This window comes from Ictidomys tridecemlineatus, chromosome 6 (assembly GCF_052094955.1).
Source record: "Ictidomys tridecemlineatus isolate mIctTri1 chromosome 6, mIctTri1.hap1, whole genome shotgun sequence".
Lineage (NCBI taxonomy): Eukaryota > Metazoa > Chordata > Mammalia > Rodentia > Sciuridae > Ictidomys > Ictidomys tridecemlineatus.
In genome coordinates, this window is record NC_135482.1 from 40,770,046 (window position 1) to 40,790,076 (window position 20,031).

At 35.4% G+C, this 20,031-nt stretch overlaps 2 protein-coding genes across 2 annotated transcripts in view; one reads left to right on the plus strand and one right to left on the minus strand.

Annotated features, from left to right (window-relative positions):
• Glipr1l1 (GLIPR1 like 1) overlaps positions 1–9,707 on the minus strand; it is a 29,042-nt gene extending 19,335 nt beyond the window's left edge. The window contains exons 1-2 of the mRNA XM_040280301.2: positions 9,460–9,707; positions 910–1,155 (exon numbers count right to left, since the gene is read on the minus strand). Coding sequence (XP_040136235.1) covers positions 910–1,155; positions 9,460–9,621 — 408 coding nt within the window. The 5' untranslated portion in view covers positions 9,622–9,707. The remainder of the gene's footprint in view (positions 1–909; positions 1,156–9,459) is intronic.
• A 2,059-nt stretch (positions 9,708–11,766) lies between these two features.
• Caps2 (calcyphosine 2) overlaps positions 11,767–20,031 on the plus strand; it is a 51,699-nt gene continuing 43,434 nt past the window's right edge. Inside the window, exons 1-3 of the mRNA XM_005330431.4 lie at positions 11,767–11,844; positions 16,381–16,496; positions 19,038–19,087. Of these exons, the coding sequence (XP_005330488.4) occupies positions 16,416–16,496; positions 19,038–19,087 (131 nt within the window). The 5' untranslated portion in view covers positions 11,767–11,844; positions 16,381–16,415. The remainder of the gene's footprint in view (positions 11,845–16,380; positions 16,497–19,037; positions 19,088–20,031) is intronic.

Consider the following 20,031-nt stretch of genomic DNA (forward strand, 5'->3'; position numbering starts at 1 on the left):
CCAACAAGGGAAATTTGCAATTTTCTAAATATAATAGTATCTACACAATGTGATAAGCAAAAGGAAAATCGATCCATCATGAATGGAAAAAGTCAATCCATGGATACTAACATATAGCTAATATGTATATACTAGAAGAATCAGGAGAAACAATCAAATGACAATTATAACTATACTTCATATGCTTAAAAAGCTAGTTGAAAGATAAAATGCAGTAGGTATATTTATTGAATTCATGAGAAACCCACAGTCACACTTCTAGAGATAAAAACTTTAATGTCTAAGATTGAAAAAAAAGCTAAATGGAATTAACTAGAGAATAAATAGTGTTGAAGAAAAGGTTAGCAAATTTAAAGACAGCAGTAAAACTATCTGAAATTAATCAGAGAAATGTCTTCAAGAAATAACAAGAGCACCAAAAAACTGGGACAATTTCAAGTGGTCTTCTACATGGACAACTGGACACTGGGAAAAGAGGAGAGAGTGAGAGAAATATTTTCAAAAACAATGGCCAACACTTTTTCAAATTTGGTTCAAACTATAGACATAGAGCTCCAAGGTCATTGAACTACAACAGAGGAAACACAAAGAAAATTATGTACATTATTATTGGCTGCTCAAGACTTATAATAAAAGCAAAAAAATTTTAAAGCAGACAGCCAGACATTTACATGCAGAAGAAGAGGATTACAGTAGATTTTTTGTTGGAAACAATACAAATAAAATGACAGTGAAGTATGATTTTTTTTTTAAGTTTAGAAAAAAAACACACCTTACTCTACACAGAGGTCTATACCCAATTAAAATATGTCCCAAATGAAGGTGAATTTTCCTGAAACTCAAAAAATATTTTTTTATGACAATTGTAACACACATAAATAAGAACTAGTCAGTGCTGCCAAATATTACCTGTGTATAATGGCCACAAACTTTAGAACAAGCTTTAGTATCAAAGTCATAAAATGCAGTTTCATTATACCAAGCAGTGATAGAAGATTTTGGTGAAAAGTATGGAAATCCGCCTAACCAAATGTTTTCTCCAACAAATTGAAAGTCTTCAGTGCATTTATATGGTTTTGATAAACAACTTCTATGTTCAAATTTACATTCGGTTGTCCACTCTTTAGCCAGCTTTGCCAAGCTTTCATCCCAAAACTGAAAAACAAAAATGGTGTAAGTTGAATTCTGCATACCTTTTACTTAATTGTTTTGTTTGCAATCAATTACATTTTGTTTACTTTAATACAACTATAGTTTTTCTTTGGTATTTATTATGTTTAAAGTTAGTCATGTCTTTTTAGATCTACTTCAGAAATACACACTTAATACTCACTCTGGAAGTTCATCTTTGTATTTCTGATACCTGATGGATGGCCTGGTACTTAGACACACTCAACCAATATTCTGAATGTGATTAAACTAAGTTGTAGTTCAAAATTTAGTAATTCAGAAGGTTATGCAAATTTATTATGAGTAAAGGATAAATTTCTTAATGATTTTTTAAATTCACACATATTAATCGTACATATTAGTGGGATTTCCTTCCTCAGTGTTAGCTGTGGAAGTGTGTAGGGCCCTAGTTACCAAACCTTGCTTCCATAGCACCTTCCATACCTGCAGAGTCCTTCTTAGAGTTAGCATATGGTTTATCTTTCTTCCCTACCCTGCAAACTTCTTTTGAATTTGCATTTTGTTAACACACAATAATTATACTTGATAATAGGGTACAATATATTTCTATACATGTATACAGCAAGTATGGATATAATCCAACACCCTTTTATTACCCTTGCCCCCAATTTTGCAATCTCTAATAATTAATAACATATTCTGCAGCAGAATACAATGGACACTAGCATTGCTGTATGCATTTACGTGGCTGTATAACCAATGTGATCCTGCAATCTGTACACGTGGAAAAATAAGAATTCATACCCCATTTGAATCAAATGTATGATATGTCAAGATCATTGTATTGTCATGAGCAACCGATAAAAATAACATATTCTACTATAAATTCAGCTTTTTGCAATCTTCCACATGATACAGAATATGAGGTACTTGTCTATCTGAACATCTCCAGTTTCATTCATTTTGCAGAGTATTTCAAAATTTTGTTCTTCTTTATGACTGAATAATACTCCATTGTGTATACCTCCCACATTTTCTTTATCTATTCATATGTTGATGGGCACCTAGGCTGATTCTGTTTCTTAGCTATTGTGACTAGTAGCACAATAAACTCAGGTATGCAGTTTTTTTATATGCTGATTTAATTTCCTTTGGATATATACCTAGAAGTGGGATAGCTGGATAATATAGTACATCTGCTTTTAGTTTTCTGAGAAAACTTCATACTGTTCTCCATAATGACTGGACTGATTTACATTTCTACCAACAGTGTATCAGAGTATAAGTGTTCCTTTTCTCCACATTCTTGTCCTCCTTTTTAAAAAAAATAATGCTAATTCTAACTGGGGTGGGATGGTATCTCATTATAGTTTTGATTTGCATTTTCCTGGTGGCTAATGATAATGAGATTTTTTTACCATTTGTTTGCTGACCATTTGTATTATTATTATTATTATTTTTTTGGAGAAGTGTCTATTCAGACCATTAACCCATTTTTAAATTGGACTATTTTTGTTAAGGTTTTTTTTTTTTGAGTTCTTTATATATTGTGGTTATTAACCCTCTACTTGGTAAATATTTTCTCATATATTGTAGAATGTCTCTTGACTCTGTTGATGATTTCTTTAGATGGATATGAACATTTTAATTTAACCTATCTATCCATTTTGTTGTTGTACCTATGCATTTGGAGGTCTATCAGAAAATTCCTGCCTGTACCAAAGTCTTGAAATGTTTCCCTATTGTCTTCTAACAGGCTCAGAATTTAAGATCTCATATTTTAGATGTGTGGTCCATTTTGAGTTTATTTTGCAGAGTGAAGATAGTGGTCAAGCTTCAGTCTTCTACGTATGAATAATCACTTTCCCCAGCACCATTTATCAAAGGTGTCTTTCCTCCAAAGTATGCTTTTGGTACCTTTGTTGACAAACAGTTGGCAATAGATGTGTGGGTTTATTTCTGGATTCTGTATTTTTGCCCAATTGGCCTTTGTATCTATTTTTTTTATGCCAATACCATGCTTGATTTGTCTGTAGAATGTTTTAAAATCAAAATCAAATATTGGGATGCCTCCAGCTTTGCCCTTTTATTTCAGACTGCTTTGGTTATGTTGGGTCTTTTGTCCTTCCATATATATTTTATGATTGCTTTTCTAGTTCTGTGAGGAATGTCATGGGTTTTTTGTTTGTTTGTTGTACCAGGGTTGAACCCAGGGGCACTTAGCCACATCCCCAGCCCTTTTTAAATTTTGAGACAGGATCTTGCAAAGCTGCTTAGGGTCTTGCTAAGTTGCTGAGGCTGGTTTTGAACTTGTGATCCTCCAACTTCAGCCTCCTGAGCTGCTGGGATTACAGGCATGTGCCACTGCGCCTGGCTATCATTATATTTTGGTGGGGATTGCATTGAATCTGTAGGTCACTTTGGGTAGATGGACATTTTAACAATATTAATTCTTCCAATCCATGAACATGGAAGATCTTTTCTTTTTAGTGTGTGTGTGTGTGTGTGTGTGTGTGTATTCCTCAATTTCTTTCACCAGAATTTTAGAATTTTCATTGTAGGGGTCTTTTACTTCCTTGGTTAAGTTTCTTGCTAAGTAATTTTTGGATGTGTGGCTATTGTAAATGGGACTGCCTTCATAATTTATTACTGAGCAAATTTGTTATTGGTGTATAGAAAAATCTAATGATTTTTTTTTGTGTTGACTTGAATCCTGCTACTTTAATGCATTTGTTTAATTATTAGTTCTAATAGCTTTTCAGCGGAGTCCTTAGGTGTTTTTTTTTTTATGTATAGAATAGTATCATCTGCAAACAGGAGTAATTTGATTTCCTTCTTTTTACTATCTATATGCCTTTCATTTCTTTCTCTTGCCTAAATGCTCTAGCTAAAGCTTCTAGTACTATATTGAATTAGAGTAGTGAAAGTAGATACCATTGTCTTATACCTAGGCTTAGAGGAAATGCTTTCATTTTATTACAATTCAGTGTGATGTTGGCTGTGGATTTGTCATGTACAGCCTTTATTATGTTGAGGTATGATCCTTCTATAACTGATTCTCAGGACTCTTATGAAGGGATGTTGAATTTCATCGTATGCTCATTTCTGCATCTATTGAGTGGGCATACACTCTTTATCATTCATTTGTTGATGTGTTTTACATTTACTGAATTTCAAATACTGACTTGTGTATGTTGCAAAAGATGCAAGCCATCTTTGCATCCCTAGATTGAAACAAACTTAATCTTGGTATACGATCTGTTTACGTGCTATTGTACTCGATTTGCTAGTATTTTGCTGAGGAGGCACCTGCCTCTGGGTGCTATGTAGGCCATAAGTTTTCTCCTTCCAATTCCTTCGGGTGCAGTGCTCACAGGAGTGAATTAGGGTGGAACATGGCCAGAGCCAGGCAAAGTTTCTCTTCAGATCCCCTTTGGTCATATGTCCTGGGCCAGGGTAATAACTAAAGCTGTGGTTTTGCTCAAGGCTGCCTTAACTTGGCATGCTAGCAGTGAATCCACAGAGCTCTTTCCCGACCCTGTTCATTACAGGTACCTGTGTTTGGTACTTGTGCAGGGGTGGCAGGAAGCAGGTAGGTGACTCAGTTGTGGCATCAGTATGAATCTGAATGTAACCTGACATGCCCCTAGTCTCAGAGGGCAAGCTCCAGAAGTTCCTGGTTCTTGTGGGTGGCTCCCTTCTCCTCCAAATCCATGTGTTGATTCCATACTGTGCAGGCCACATGGCAGGTTAGGTCAGAGCCCTTCTTGTGAGTGGGCCAAATTTGGTTTGGAAGGCAGCTACAGAGTGCAGTGGAATATCTCTAGGGTCCTGGAACTATGACCAGAGGTTTCTGACTCCTAGTCCAGTCCACATTCAGACAATAGGTCCCTTCTCAAGATGGGTCCTGGCTTCAGCATCTTGGGGATTTACTGGAGATGATGGGAGATCTTTTTACAAAGCCAGACTTCCATGCAGATTTCAAGTTATTTACTTAAGGAGGCTGAAAGCCTGTGGGGATTGTGAAGCTTTCCAATAGCTAGGATTGCCAGCAACCATACATACTGACGGGGCTGGCTGAGACTTTCACCCTCACTCCTGCAGAATGAAGACCCATTCCATGCAGGCTCTGGAGCCAGGGTATTTTGTTTCCCCTACTATGCTGTTTTAGTGGGTCTCTGACTCTTAATAAGGCTCAAGTTTCTCTCTCACTCATTTCCAACATTCTCCCATGGTCATGCACCGTAAAATGGAGCTACATACCTCTTACTTCAGTTTTTCTTTGTGAAACAATGAGTGAGTTCTGGATACCTCTATTAAGGCATCTTGAAATTCTTACATTGGCTTTAAATAGTCAACAATATGAAGGCGATATAAAGAAAACTTAAAATATTTAACCCTACATCTACTCTGTTTGGGACTCTTCTCTTAGGTCTGGGTTTCCTTTTGGGATTGTTTCCCTTAAAGCTTAAAATCTTTCTCTAGTTCTTCTTACAGAGCTGTTCTGCTTTTGAATTGAATTTTCATATTCAGGATTTTATTTGCCTGTAAATAGCTTTATTTTACCTTTTTTTTTTTTTGGAACTGGGGATTAATCACTGAACCACATCCCCAGCCCCCTTTTTTAATGTTATCTAGAGACAGAGTCTAGCTGACAACTCAGCTAGAGTTGCTTAGTGCCTAGCTGAGTTGTTTAGTGCCTCCCTAAGTTGCTGAGGCTGGCTTTGAACTTGCAATCCTTCCACCTCAGCCTCTGGAGCCACTGGGATTATAGGTATGCGCCACTGTTACTTGCTTTTGTTTTTGAAGAATACTTTCAGTGGGCAAGTAATCATATGTTGAAAATGTTTTTAGCCTTCTATTTTTTTTTCAGTCCCTTCTGACCTTTATAGGCTAAAATTCTATTGTCTTTTGAGTTCAATTTTGCAGGAAGAGAATTCAGCCTTATATTTAAATTTTACAAAATGAAATATTTATTTTATCCCATTCTGGTTGCTTTCAAGATTTCCTGTCTTTTATTTTCACCAGTTTGACTCTCGTGTGACTAGCTGTTGTGCTTAGATGATTGAGTTTTGAGACACTGGATTTGTGACTTGATGTCTTCCCATAAATTTTGGAAAGTTGTTGCTGATTATTTCTTCAAATACTTCTTCTGTCCCTTTCAAATATGTGTATGTTATATCATCTGAATTTGTTCCAGAGGTCTCCAGCATTCTGTTATTTCTACCGTTGCTATTGGGTTGTTTTTTTCTCTGTGCTTCAGTGTGGGTAATTTCTAATAATTTATCTTTGAGTTTACCAATAATTTCTTATGCTATGTCCAGTCTTCTTGTAAACCCACCCAATGAATACTTCATTTCAGGGACTGTGTGTGTGTCACACACACACACACACACACACACACATGTTCTTTAACATACTCTGTCTACTAATTAAAAATTCTGGGTAATTTTTTGTTCTAGTTCAATTGGTAGTTTAGCATGATTTACCTCTACCGGCTTTTAAATATTTTTTTCTGGATTTTGATTGTATGCCAGAAACTAATAATTTTCCTTTCAAAGTTTTGTCCTTTAGTCTGCCCATGTTAGAGTAGCTATGGTTAGAAGTTTATTTGCTTAGTCTAATGTGTGCTTGTTCTCAGTTGGCACTGAACGTTACTTTTAGTTAAGCTCTTATTTCAAGAATTTTGAAGGTGCAGTAAGATGCATCCTTTTGGGCTTTAAGTGTAGCAGGGCTTTGTTAAAGCACTCTGCTTTGGATGCCTAAATCCAGCTTTCTAACACTGGCACTTATTTCTCTCTCTCAAAAAAAAAAAAAAGGCATAAAGAATTGAAGAATTATTGTGGTTGGGTGTCTTCTAGGTTTCAGTCCTCCATAATAGCCACACAGCCATTACAAGATGCCCAGTTTTCCATTAACTTCACCACCTTGCTTGGCTTATGGCAGGTTTGGTTTTTCTACCTACCAATGCCTCATGACTCCATAACTTTCCCAGTAACAAAAACAAAGATACATGCTGTATTCTAGTAAGGGCCACCTTTCTCTTAAAGGTAGTTCATTTAATCATTTTGCATCCATAGTTCTTCAATGCAGTTAAAGATAATAACTTTTATTTTTCCCTTTTTACTTTCTGTAGTATTCCCTCATTGTTATAGTAAGACTAATGGTACTTAGTAAACTTCATCCTAATAAGAGTCCTTTATCTTTTTACTATGAATCAATTAATCTTTGAGTCTTCCTTTCTTTCTGATAAGTTATTAGTGTTCTGGATTCATCATTTGCATGTTTTCTGCCTTACCCTTACATTCAGCCATTTTTTTCCAAGGAAATCATCCATTATTATGAAAATATTTTGCTATGAATTCTCATTGCTAATGGATATCATTGCTTGTATACTTCTTCAATGATAAGGTTAAGGTATAACTATTTAAGTAAGAAATCATGAATTCATGCTGTGATTTTCACTCTAAAGATTACAGTGTTTTAATTTCTTTGACTATATTCTTGTATCTACTTTTTTATGCAGAAAGTCTTAATTCCTATAAATTATAAAATTTTGCTTCATCATACAATATGCAATTGAATTCTTTCAAAAGACTTCACAAAAATCACACTAGCATTAACATTTCTCAATTCAGGCTTTTTTGTTGCTAATTTTTTCCTCAAAGTTCATTGTACTAGAAATGTACAGTTGAAATAATATATTGCAGAAATGCTTATAAAATTTTTAAAAGTGTAGATTGGAGGCCAATTTTATATATTAGTTTTTTTTTTAAAGTTTGTGTCTAAGGGATATTTTTCCTTTTGTTTAAAATACAAAAAGGACATAATAATTTTACATATTTACTGAGTCAAATTATAAAACAAGATACATTTAAAGAAGACTCAAATTTTATTCATGTCTCTTCACCTTATTCCTTCTTTTCCTCTCTTCTACCTTCACAAATATAAATCACATAGCATTTTTATAGCAAAAAATAGTCTTTTAGTGAGGGTTGTCTAAATAAACATAGAAGAAATACTACAAGCAAATAACATACTCCTGACTACCCCAATCAGTTGGAGATTAAACTAAACATTACACATGAAAATACTTTAAAAATTTTGCATTCTTAAAGTGGTCAGTTTGTTTTTGTCTGACTTTCAAAAATCTATTTAAAATTTCCTTCACTCAAAAAAAAAAACAAAACCTCTCACTGTCCTATATAGTATAATATTATAGTTCTGAACTTTAGTGCTTGAGCTATGATTTTATAATAGCATCCATTGTATTTTCTTTTTTGAAAAATTTTTAATTTTACTTTCTTCCGGATAGAAAAAAAGAAAACTGGCTGCACATTTTGGTGGATGCTCATAATGCTAATGGCTGAGGAGGAGATTGAGGCAGAAGGGCAGGGTACGTGGCTCACTTATTGAACACCACTGGGTTCAGTCCTTGGTACCAAAAAACAACAAAGCAAAACCCCTGGAATAAATTTGAGTTATAATTTACATAACATGGTAAGAGAGATTAATACTAACAACATTTATACATTTATGTTCATTGTGGTGGTATTAAGCAAGAAAAAGTTACAATGCAAAGGAAATTCCAAGTAATACATGGTCAAGAATTTGTTAAAAATGGGTAAAATCTATGATTATTTTAACAACATAATGTTCTCTTTGCTTTTTCTTCCATACAGAACTCTTTTTTCCTTTGTTGGCCCTACTGTGGAGGTCTAAGAAAGATACAACCAGTGCAATGTTTGGGGGATTAAATTTCACAAATTTATTTATTTTTTTCATGAAAATCACCATCTGATACTGTTCAAGAGCTGATTTTCACATCCTTGTAGAACATTTTATTTTTCAAATGAATACTACACCACTGTGTTGTTTTAAACTTGGGTTTCTAAAATATAAAATTATGAGAGAATTCCCATCACTCTACTGTATGTATCTTTTGTATGTAGAATCTTGAATGTGCAGGATGGGAGCACCATCCAATAGAAGAGAGAAAAACAAAAGAACCAAACAAAAACACCCTTGCAAAATAAGGACGAACCTTAGCGGTGAAGACCATGCAACTTCCAAACACCTTCTGCTCCCCACCCCCCCACCCCCCACTGCCCCCAGGGAGCTTACGTCTAGGCAAAAGGAACAGAAAGAACAGCTCCCATCTCCTCCACTCCATCACAACCCTAGCGGAGACAGCCCAGCCAAGGTGTGAGTTTTCTATAAACCACAAGTGGAGTCCTGGCTGTATTGAGATAAGTCCACGAAACGTATGGCCCGGATACCTTGGGATGAACAAGAAGAATAGGAGACCAGCTCTGGTTCTTTTCTCACCATGTGTTTCATGTCGGCCGCCGGGGGGTTGACGCTGCCCCTCAGTTCGTTGTGGGCCTGGAGGCACTCGTCTATAAATTGTGAGTCTGTGATGGACGGGACTTTGTCGGCCACTACACATAGACTTAAGGTCCACAAACTAATAAGATTTTTAAGAGCCATGGAGGGACAAACACCATGTCCCAACCGCACCAACCAGTAACGGCTGGGGAAGCTGGATTTCTGCCACCCCAGGGACCACGCTCTCGCCGGACTCCATCCTCTGCACGAGCTCGAGCTGGCGCGGAAGCCCCACTCATTGGGCAAAGCCCTCGGGGCAGGGCGGGCTCGCGGCAGGATCCGCCCCCCCCACCCCCCCAGGTCTAAGTTTTAACTCTCCCAAGAGCTTTCTGAGGCTCTGATCATCTTGAGTCACTGCCTGGATTGTAGTACAGTTGCAACACGGAGGCGGCACCACATTATACAAAGAACAAGGTGTATTGGACGCTGACAAAGGATCAGTCCTGTGGAAAACCCTGGGCATTAGTTTTACAGACTCAGCTTCTGGGTATAGCATTCGTATTGTTTTAAATAAACTACTGCAGAACTTTGACCCCTGCCTCAGAGACTGGGGATTAAAGTAGGCGATTTGTAAACTCGCCGTCATACTGTGATCCAAAGTTATTACCTTGCTAAACATTTAAACATTTGATTTGCTGCTGCCTTCTCCTCTTCCTCTTTCCTCTCCGCCCTACCCCTTTCTCCTTCCTTCCTTCCTTCCTTCCTTCCTTCCTTCCTTCCTTCCTTCCTTCCTTCCTTCCTTCCTTCCTTCCTTCCTTCCTTCCTTCCTTCCTTCCTTCCTTCCTTCCTTCCTTCCTTCCTCCTTTCTTCCTTTCCTTTCTTTCTTTCTTTCCTTTCTTTCTTTTTTCTTCCTACCAAAGAGACTGCCTAGAGACTTCTAGTTAGAGAAATAAGTTCTGGTGTTCTATTGCAGGGTGATGAGAGATTGTGATAGAGAAGATGGAAGAGGGAATTGGTAATATTCTCATTGTGGGGAAATGATAAGTGTTTCATGATATAGATTTGTTTATCCTGATTTGAATACTACACAATGTATATGTGCATCAAAACATAACAAATTTCCCCATAAATATGTACAAATTTTTGAGTCAATTAAAAAAAAAAAAAAGAAAAAGAGAAATGTCTTAACAAAATGTCTGAATTTTATAGGCGTGGTATTTTAGACATGTTTCTAGTGGCTTAGGGAATTAGATTTAGAAATATTGAAACAATTGAGGTGTACTAAGCCTAAGTGGCAAGAATACGCAAGGTTGTGTCTTAAAGATGTTTTCTTGATCTGTTTGTGGAATGACTAAGATTATTTGACAACTATAGTTTTTCAGTTTAGTTTTTTCAGTTTAGTTTTTTGTTTCTGTTTAATTTTTTAACAGTTGATTTTTGCTTTTCTTTCTTTCGGGGTAATGGGTGGATGAATTTTATGGACTGTAGAGAAGAAATGGAGTGATTTCGTTATATCCATCAATTTTACTATTTTAATGTTTTCAAAATATATGTATATTTTTACTCTAAAAATGCCTTCAATTTGTAAATTTGGATACATATTTTGAGGGGTGCTAATTTTGAAAAGATACTAAATATTACAAAAAAAAAAACCCCAAAACAAAACAACCAACAACATGATTTTGTGCGAAGGGAATTAGATTAGGCTTCATAACATCTTAATTCTAATTTGGGTATCTGACATTTGGCTGTGTAATTTAGGAAAGCTGTCGTACATTATATTGGAGTGGAACCTTAATAATATATGAAACCAGTTTTTCACCTTATTAGTAAGGAGTTGATGCTCAAAGACATTGTGTACAGAGTGAGGCTAAAATTTTAGTACGGTAAAAAATAAAACAAGGTTTCCTGATTTCTAGGCCTGTACCCTTTCGGTTACACCAATATTTTAAAATGCAGTTTTACATATTATATAGAATATATGAATATATATATATATACACACACACATGCAACATATATGTGATAATGTAAATGTACATATGTGCATACTTATTTAAATTAATATCCAAATCTGTTTAATATCTATACTTCTCTATAATGTTATTCTGAAATATTGTCTTTTTGAATAATTGCAAGCTTCTTGACAGCATATCTGGGGGCTGAGCATAAAATGTAGTTACCTAAGAAATATATTAAATATAATTCTATTCAAATTAATCGCACAACTGCGGCGGATCCATGCCGGGCCATGGCGCTCTCCCTGCGCTGGGAGTGAGTCCGTTCCAGCTCCCCGCCTGGGTTTAAGGGCTCCCGGAGCCGGTTCCTGGTGTGGCGCTGGCGGGGCCCAAGAAGATTTCCAGCCAGTGCACTTCGTCCTGCAGGGTAAGGTTGCCCAGCGGAATTTCGGGGCGCAGGCCCTCGGGGCGAAGGTACCACAGACACATTTGTGGGGGCGACAGTTGGCATGCAAGGGGCTAAAGACGAGGGCTGATGACCATCTTTCCGCTTGGAAGCGAAAGACGACGGTTAGAGGCCCCGGTGGAGGCGCCTGTTGCCGGGCAACCTGCAGACGCTGGCCTGCTGTGTCGCCTCTCCAGGGACCTGCCTCTTCCAGCCAGTGCTGGAATGGGTTCTGGGGGAATCTCCCTAGTTTATGCCTTTTCCAGCCCTCCTGGTCTGGACCTGGGCTTTACTGAACTTGTTAGATCAAGTCAGGCTGGCTGTTCCCTGTGGCCCTAGCCTCTTCATGATTCCCAGATGGAACTGGATGAGGAATTTCTTATGGTACACTGCAGGTGCTCTGAAGTATAATTTAACTGTGGGGAGAGGGCAATGATGTTGGGAAAGGAAGATTGCTGTACTTTGTTTCACATTAACAATGACCTCAGGTTCAATTTCAGATACTAGCGTCAGTTATCACCTGGGATCCAAGAAAGACTTAGTTCTACCCTCCTGGAGCTGAAATACTGAATTGTATTGACGAATCAGCTCTTCCTTCTCTCCTGGAGTAGATCAGTTTTTTCTTTGCGTTCTATTGTGTTCTGATTTTACATATGCAACTTAATAGCCACCAATAACCAAGAGAGAAATGATGATAATTGGAATTGGAAATAATCGTTGTTAAAAGTGAGGGAAGTGGGAGATGAGTTCAATTCTTTGGGGCTGCATCAAAGACACTAGTCAACAACACTATTACATGCTAGCAAAATCATAACTTGTAGCAATTTGAGTGGGGACCAAAGCCATTCAAAAGTACTCTTCACTCTTCCTGCCAACTCCCATTCAATCCCCACCCATCTGCCTCAGTATGCATTCCAAAGATGGATTCCCAGCCATTTGTTTGAAATGCTGATTCTTGGGTCCCCAAGTTTAGGTTTTTGGTGTTCTGTAGTCCCAGCAGCAAAATTCCTCTCTGATGCAACTAGTATCTGTATGTACCAGCATAGTTTAGTACTGTGAAGAAGTCTGAAACCTTCTTACGAATTCAGGCTCTGCAATAACTAGCAAACAATTTGGCAAAGTAAGATTCACTTTTCCAGGTATCAGTTTGCTCAGTTTGAAAATCAGAAGGTTAGGCTGTTTTACCTTTGAAGCCCTGGTCAAATCTTAAGAGTCTCCAAACGGTGTTGGTGACCTGACCGCTTTAATTTTGTAGATGCCAATGTTCCATGTGTGAAGGCACTGCCTTTTGAACACTCTTAACTGTATCTGAATTAATTATTTTTAAGTTATGTAACTCTGAATTAACTTGTATCTGAATTGACTGAATTAACTTATTCAACAAATACTAAGTTCTTACTATTTTCTAGGCTTTCTGCTAGGTCCTGAGATAAGGTTAAATAAAACCAGTAGTAGTCCTTGCCTTTATGAAGCTTACAGTTTGATACTGAGTAATAATTGCTATGAATAATAGCTTCTATTCAATGCTTTAAACACCTTATCCAGTTGCTTGAAGACAGGATTTATATGTTGGCATTATGATTGTCATAACTGGGTTCAGAGAAGTGCAACTAACCTAAGAATATCTTTAAAGTATGTACAGGTATTTGGTGGTGCATTAACTTATTTATTAACTAAGTAGATATTTGTTAGGTGCCTAAGTTATACTAAGGGCAAGAGATATCAAACTTTGTGGTCGTGATAGTTTATTAGAGAAATGAAATAAGCTAATTACAATGAAGAGTAATGATTGTGGTTTCTGGGAAAGCACAGGGACTAGGAGAAACAGGATATTTGAAGGTTTAAATTTTGCCAGTTTTATTACTATGCAAATGAATTGTAGCGATTTAAGATGACCAATAGTGATTTGAACTGGCTGTGATAATTATTAAGGTACAAAGTTGAGAGGTTGGGAGAAAAATAAGAAAATGTGTGGAGAAAATCGCTTAGCTGACTCCTCAGTGTAGTCTCAACTTGGATTTGTTAGCTGGTAATCATCATAGCAAATAGGATAACTTTTGTGATGCTATTAAACTACCTATGGGGGTGGGGAGCACCCATACAACACAAACAAATAACAACTTTAAAAAGTTGCTTCTTCTTGAAAGATAATTCTGAAAAGAAAGCCATTTGCAAGATTATAGGAGAAAATACTCCTATAATCAGATGATTTGTGATATTTTTAGAATATGTGCACTCTTGGTTGATCAATTTTGAATTTATTCTTTTTTTTTTTTTTTGGCTCTAGGAATTTAACCCATGGGTGTTTTACCACTCAAGTTACATCCCTAGTGCCCCCTCCCATTTCTTTTTTATTTTGTTTTAATTTTTTAGAGCACGTCTCACTAAGTTGCTTAGGAATTCTCTAAGTTGCTGAAACTAACCTTGAACTTATGATCCTCCTGCTTCAGTCTTCTGAGCCACTGGGATTGCAGGCATGAGCCAAGATGCCCGGCTTGAATTTACTTTTTTTTTAAAAAAACTTTTATTTGTTTTAACTAGTTATACATGACAGTAGAATGCATTTATGTACTTTGATATATCATACATAGATGGGATGTAATTTCTCATTTTTCTGAGTGTACATGTTGTAGAATCACATTGGTCATTGAGTCATATATATACATAAAGTAATAATGTCTGTTTTGTTCTACTATCCTTCCTATCCCCACATCCCCTCCCTTCCTCTCCCTTCACTTCCCTCTACCTAATCTAAGGTAACTCTATTCTATAGTGTTCCCCACCCTCTTATTGTGAATTAGCATCTTCATATTAGAGAAAATATTTGGTCTTTGTTGTTTTGGGATTGGCTTATTTTGCTTAGCATGATATTCTCTAACTCCATCCATTTACTGATAAATGCCATAATTTCATTCTTCTTTAAAGCTGAGTAATATTCCACTGAATATATATACCACATTTTCTTTATCCATTCATCTATTGTACTCTTAAGAGTAGAATTGCAGGGGGGTTGTGGCTCAGTGGTAGTGTGCTCACCTAGCATGTGCAAGGTGCTGGGTTTGATCCTCAGCACTGCATAAAAATAAATAAATAAAGGTATTGTGTCCAACTACAACTAAAAAAAAAAAAGTAAAATTTCAAGCTTAAGGCAACAGTTTTTTAGGAATGAAAGAAAACCACACAGATGAGTTAGAAAGGAACTGAGATTTTAGATAAGAAAAATGTAGTGGGCCTGAAATAAAATTACAATTTTAATAATAACCATAGTTTTCATCTATTGAATGTTACTTTATTCCATCAAAATGAGAAGGATGCTAATGGGTAAGTTGTAAATTTATTTTATACATTAGGAACATTGGCTTAGAAATTAAGTTCTTACCCAAGCTTAAATTATGTGAAAGTAGCAAAAATCAGGATTTTAATACAATTTATCTAACTCAAGCTGGCACTATGCCATACTATGTTTCTCAAAAAAAAAAAAAAAAAGAAAACACAAATAAAAATAGTTTGCTATAAAAATAAATCCAAGTTTAATGATAAAAAAGTATGAATGAATTCTTAAACTGGTAATATAAAGGTGAATTATAAACTAAAATACAAATAATTTTTTTGACAGATATATTAATCTGATTTTATTTTGTATGTATTTGAAAGTTGATTATTTTCAACGGTCTTTTGAAAACATAGTTACCACATAGTTACTAATTGGATCATTCATTCTATTTGATTCTTTGTATTAAGTAAAGAATACTGTTTGCTAAAAATATTTTCATCAGCCTACTCTGACACAAGGAAAATCCACCAAGCTTTGGGAAATGGGTAAATGACTGAATAAACATGTGTCTCATTGTGTGGATAAGAGAGATATAGCAATATGCTATTACTACTGTAAAAAAAATTATCACAGACTAGTCGCTCAAAGCAACATAAATGTATTCTTTTACACATCTTGAGGTCAGAGTACAAAATGAGCCTAAAGGATCTAAAACTACTGTGGTCAACAGAGCTGTTTCCTTTTGGAGGCTTCAGGGGACAAACCATTCTTAGTCTCTTCTGCCTTCTGGAAGCTGTCTGTGACCTCTCCCTCCATCCTAGAGCTAGTTCCAGAGCCAGCCATAGAACATTGTGGCTCCTCTCTGACTTATGCTTCCATCCTTACATTTCTGTTCATTGTAATCTGCCCCCCCCCCCCGCATAAGGACATGAAGGGGGTCACATTTTGCTCACCAGATAGTAGAAGAAAATCTCTCCATCTCAAAATTCTTAATCAAATCTGAAAAGTCCTTCTGGCCATGTAAGGTACATATTTAGAGTCCAGATATTTCAATGGGGATCTCTTTGGGAGCAGACTACCACGGGGTATAATGTAATTGCCCTATACAAATATGATTCTGATGAAAGAAGTAAAAGTGATTGACCATATGATTTCTTTCTATGAAGTATTATTATGTAAGTTGTATGACTTATTTAAAACTAGATAGGCATTGTCATTTTACATTTCTTTTGCCTTTTTGAAAGTACCAGGATACTGAATGAAAAATACGGGAACTTGAATGGATTTGGAGGTAAATGGAGTGGCTACTTCTCCTAGGAGCCAATCTCAGTTACTCTTGAGAAGAAAGAAGCCACTACAAGTATGTAAATAATCTAGTTTTCCTCTTTCATGATGACTCACGAAATAATTTTATGAGACCTTTCTTCATGCTTTGATGACTAATTATATTCACAAATATTTAGATTAATGTTTCCTAGATTTGGACAATGGAACCACCAAAATTGAAGTTAATTATTACTAGAAAACTCACTGAGTTAGTTTTTTTTAAAAAAAATCATGCTTATCATTTTATTATTGTTATTTAAAAATTATCCATGTGTCTATAAAAAGTCTAAAAGAAAGAAGCAATAGTAGAGAGAAGAACATATCAATATTTCCTTCATGATTATGTGCCTTATTACATTTTGATGGATTTATGTATAATTGGTACACTATTGCAAACTGCAAATATAATTTTATGTTACTTTTAAAATGCATTTTCTACATTATCAAAAACTCTAAAAATGTGTTTAGTGGTTATATAGTATATAGTATAATTTATATTCAGAGGAAGGTTTAGAAGATCATAATCCAAACTTTTTAAAATGTACACTGTTTATTTAAAATAGAATCTCTGTGACTGCATTCTTTTGAATTTTATTTTTTTTATTTATAATGTGTTTAGTGCAATTTGAGGTGCTAAAGACCCAACAATAAATGAGATGTAATAAATGATCCTGTAGTTAATCTTAAGATTTATGATTCCGAGTGTTAAATTCAACTAAAGAAATAGCTACAAAAGTATAAAGGCAGAAAGAAGAAGGGTTTGGCAAAGGTAGAGAAGGTTTCAGTGAAGAATGACATCTGTATGCACTAGAATTAGCATTTGATTTGCAAAAAAGGTGGAGAAGGGAAGCAGGGTGGTGATGATTGCATCCTCAAAAGGATAGAAGTACAAATATCCAACTTGCGATTTTTATATTTAAACCAAAATTAAAATTTTTTGTAGAATATTACATTTTCTATTAGCAATGCAGGAAGAGAATCCGGGCTTTTATTATTGAGACTTTTATTCTTCTCAGCCTTCACGATATCACTGTTGTAGATTTCATCAATTAATTAAGTGAAATCTTAAAGTTACTTTGTCCCTGCATCTACATAGAATTGGATAAATGGCACATTTAATTTAAAGGTATATGAAAGTGATACACATCTCTTTGTTATTTTTATTATAGATACTGAATAACTACTGATTATCATTGACCATAATAAAAGTCTGAATAACATATAAATCAAACCGTGAACCTTAGAGGTGGGCACTATTATTTGCCTGCTGCTTTTAGATATGCAAGAACACTTTGAACTCTAGTTCTGACTAACCCTTATATGAATGGATGAATGCTTTGGAGTTCTTATGGTTTACTATTTTACAGTTTAAAATTTCAAGTCACTGATAATTTGGGTTGAAGCCCTTCTCACTATTTAAAATATCAAGCATAGTATTACAGCCTTTTCCACTGATTACTTGGTTATCAGATTATGGAAACTTCAGGTTTTTTCCCCCCCTGGTTAATTATTAGGAAGATCTCAATGTTTAAATTCTGAAAATAATAGCTTCTGTAATTACCTTTTTCTGTAAAAATAAAACCTGCCTTATGTCTTACTAACTATATCTAGTGGTAGAGTTAGGGAACATGTTTATGCTTATCTTGAACTATTTTTTTTTAAATTAATCCCAGATTGTTCTTACAGTTTATTAGCCAGGTGTCAATATAGTTGAAGCCTAATTATTAGGTGCTGTTTCTGGAGTGTTTTAAGAAGAATAGTATTTAAAAAATGAGAACATATAAGCTCTTTAAAAAAAATCTGATACTTATTAGTACAAGTATCATCATTACAAACACTAACAATAGATAAATAGATAGAGATAAGAACATGAAAAGTTGTTCAGATCCCAGGTTAGGCAAGGGGATTTAAGTTAACATGATACCTTTATGCCTCTATTACATGTTTATTTTTTCATTTAAATGATCCTTTTAGAATTTTGCCATTTCCACATCTTGAATATTAGAATAGTATTTGAAACAATGTCATATTAAAGTTGATATTGAGTTAAATTTGTATCTCTTACTCTGATGGTAAATTATAGTCATAAAACTCAGTCTTGAATGTAACAGCCCATGCTTCTATCAATATTATAAAAAACTCCCGGTTAGATAACATTTCAGCAGTAACTTGGTTTTGGTGGAAATGGTTTTCTCCCTTTTCTTTTCATCTGGCTATCTCCTCATTTTTCAGAACTCCCTTTAAGGGTTTGCTTTCTGGTTTGCAAAAATTTCCCTAATTCCCTAGAGTAGGATGGGTACACTTGCTACACAATTGCTCTGTCATAGACTTATTTTTCTTGTTATTGTTTGAGTGATGTCTTCTCTGACAGACAGACAGGGCTATATGGGTAATAATTGTCTTGCATATATTGTTTTATCTATGCCTCATAGACAGCAAGGAAGGACTTAATAAGTATTTTTATATAGAGTTTATTGAAAGAAATTATAATTAGTTTTGCATTGATGCATTGCTTGTCATTTAAAACATAAAGGGTATATGCATACTGATTCTAATTTTTATTTTTAAATTAAAGCAAGGATGGGTTTCCAGATCATGGGCAACTCCAAATCCCTACCCACCTATGTAAGTAATATTTCTTTACATTTGAATTGGTTAATGGGCAAATATTTGTGATGCCTTGCCAAGTTAAGAATGAAAGAAAAATTATGTGTGTACTTATGTTTGGGAACTACAGAAAAACCTATTTGTATATGGAAGTTGTCGGAGACCAGCTCCAACTGGGGGTCTCAGGAGACAAACGGATGGTGAGGAGTCAGCAAAAGGGGGGTAGAGAACAACACAGACACCAAAGTGAAGGTGTTGATCCCAATATTTACTTGTGAAGTTGATCATATATACTTTTCATTTTGGCAGGCTCACAGTACTTTGTGGTTACAAAACAGGAATCATTATTCAAAGAAACAAAATATTACCTAGCTACAATTAGAATAGAAGAATGTATCTTGGCTTAGGCATAAGCAAGCCTTTGTACTTTCAGTTCGAGTTTTGCTTTGAGCTGTTTCTGCTTAGTTAACTTTTAATAATAGTTAGAAATGTCCCAAACTATTGGCCTATACCTTGACTATTCTTTCTTGACTTACTGACTGGAACTGGTGCCATGGTTACAGCAAGTGGTTGACTTGTTATTAATTTTAATCAAACACGAGTAAGAGCACAAACCATTGTGCACAGGAACAAGAACAAGTTGCCCAGTACTAAGCACTAATCTGTCTTCTTAATATTAATTTTTCTTCTCTAGGTTTTAATTTAATTTCTCAAAGACTTCCTTGACAGGAATACAGGGAGTTTTTCATTAGACATTAACAATTTACACTCCACAGCTGAATCATTGCATTTAGAGCAAACAGATCTATTCTTTAGAAGTAGTTGCATTAATTGGGAAAGTCATGTTTTTTCCTTCGTACTTAATGGTCATATGAGAAGTCACAACTATACTTATTAAAGGAATACAAAAACAAATCAGCCCATTCCCAGAAACATACTGCGCTCCTCCAGAGGATGGATGC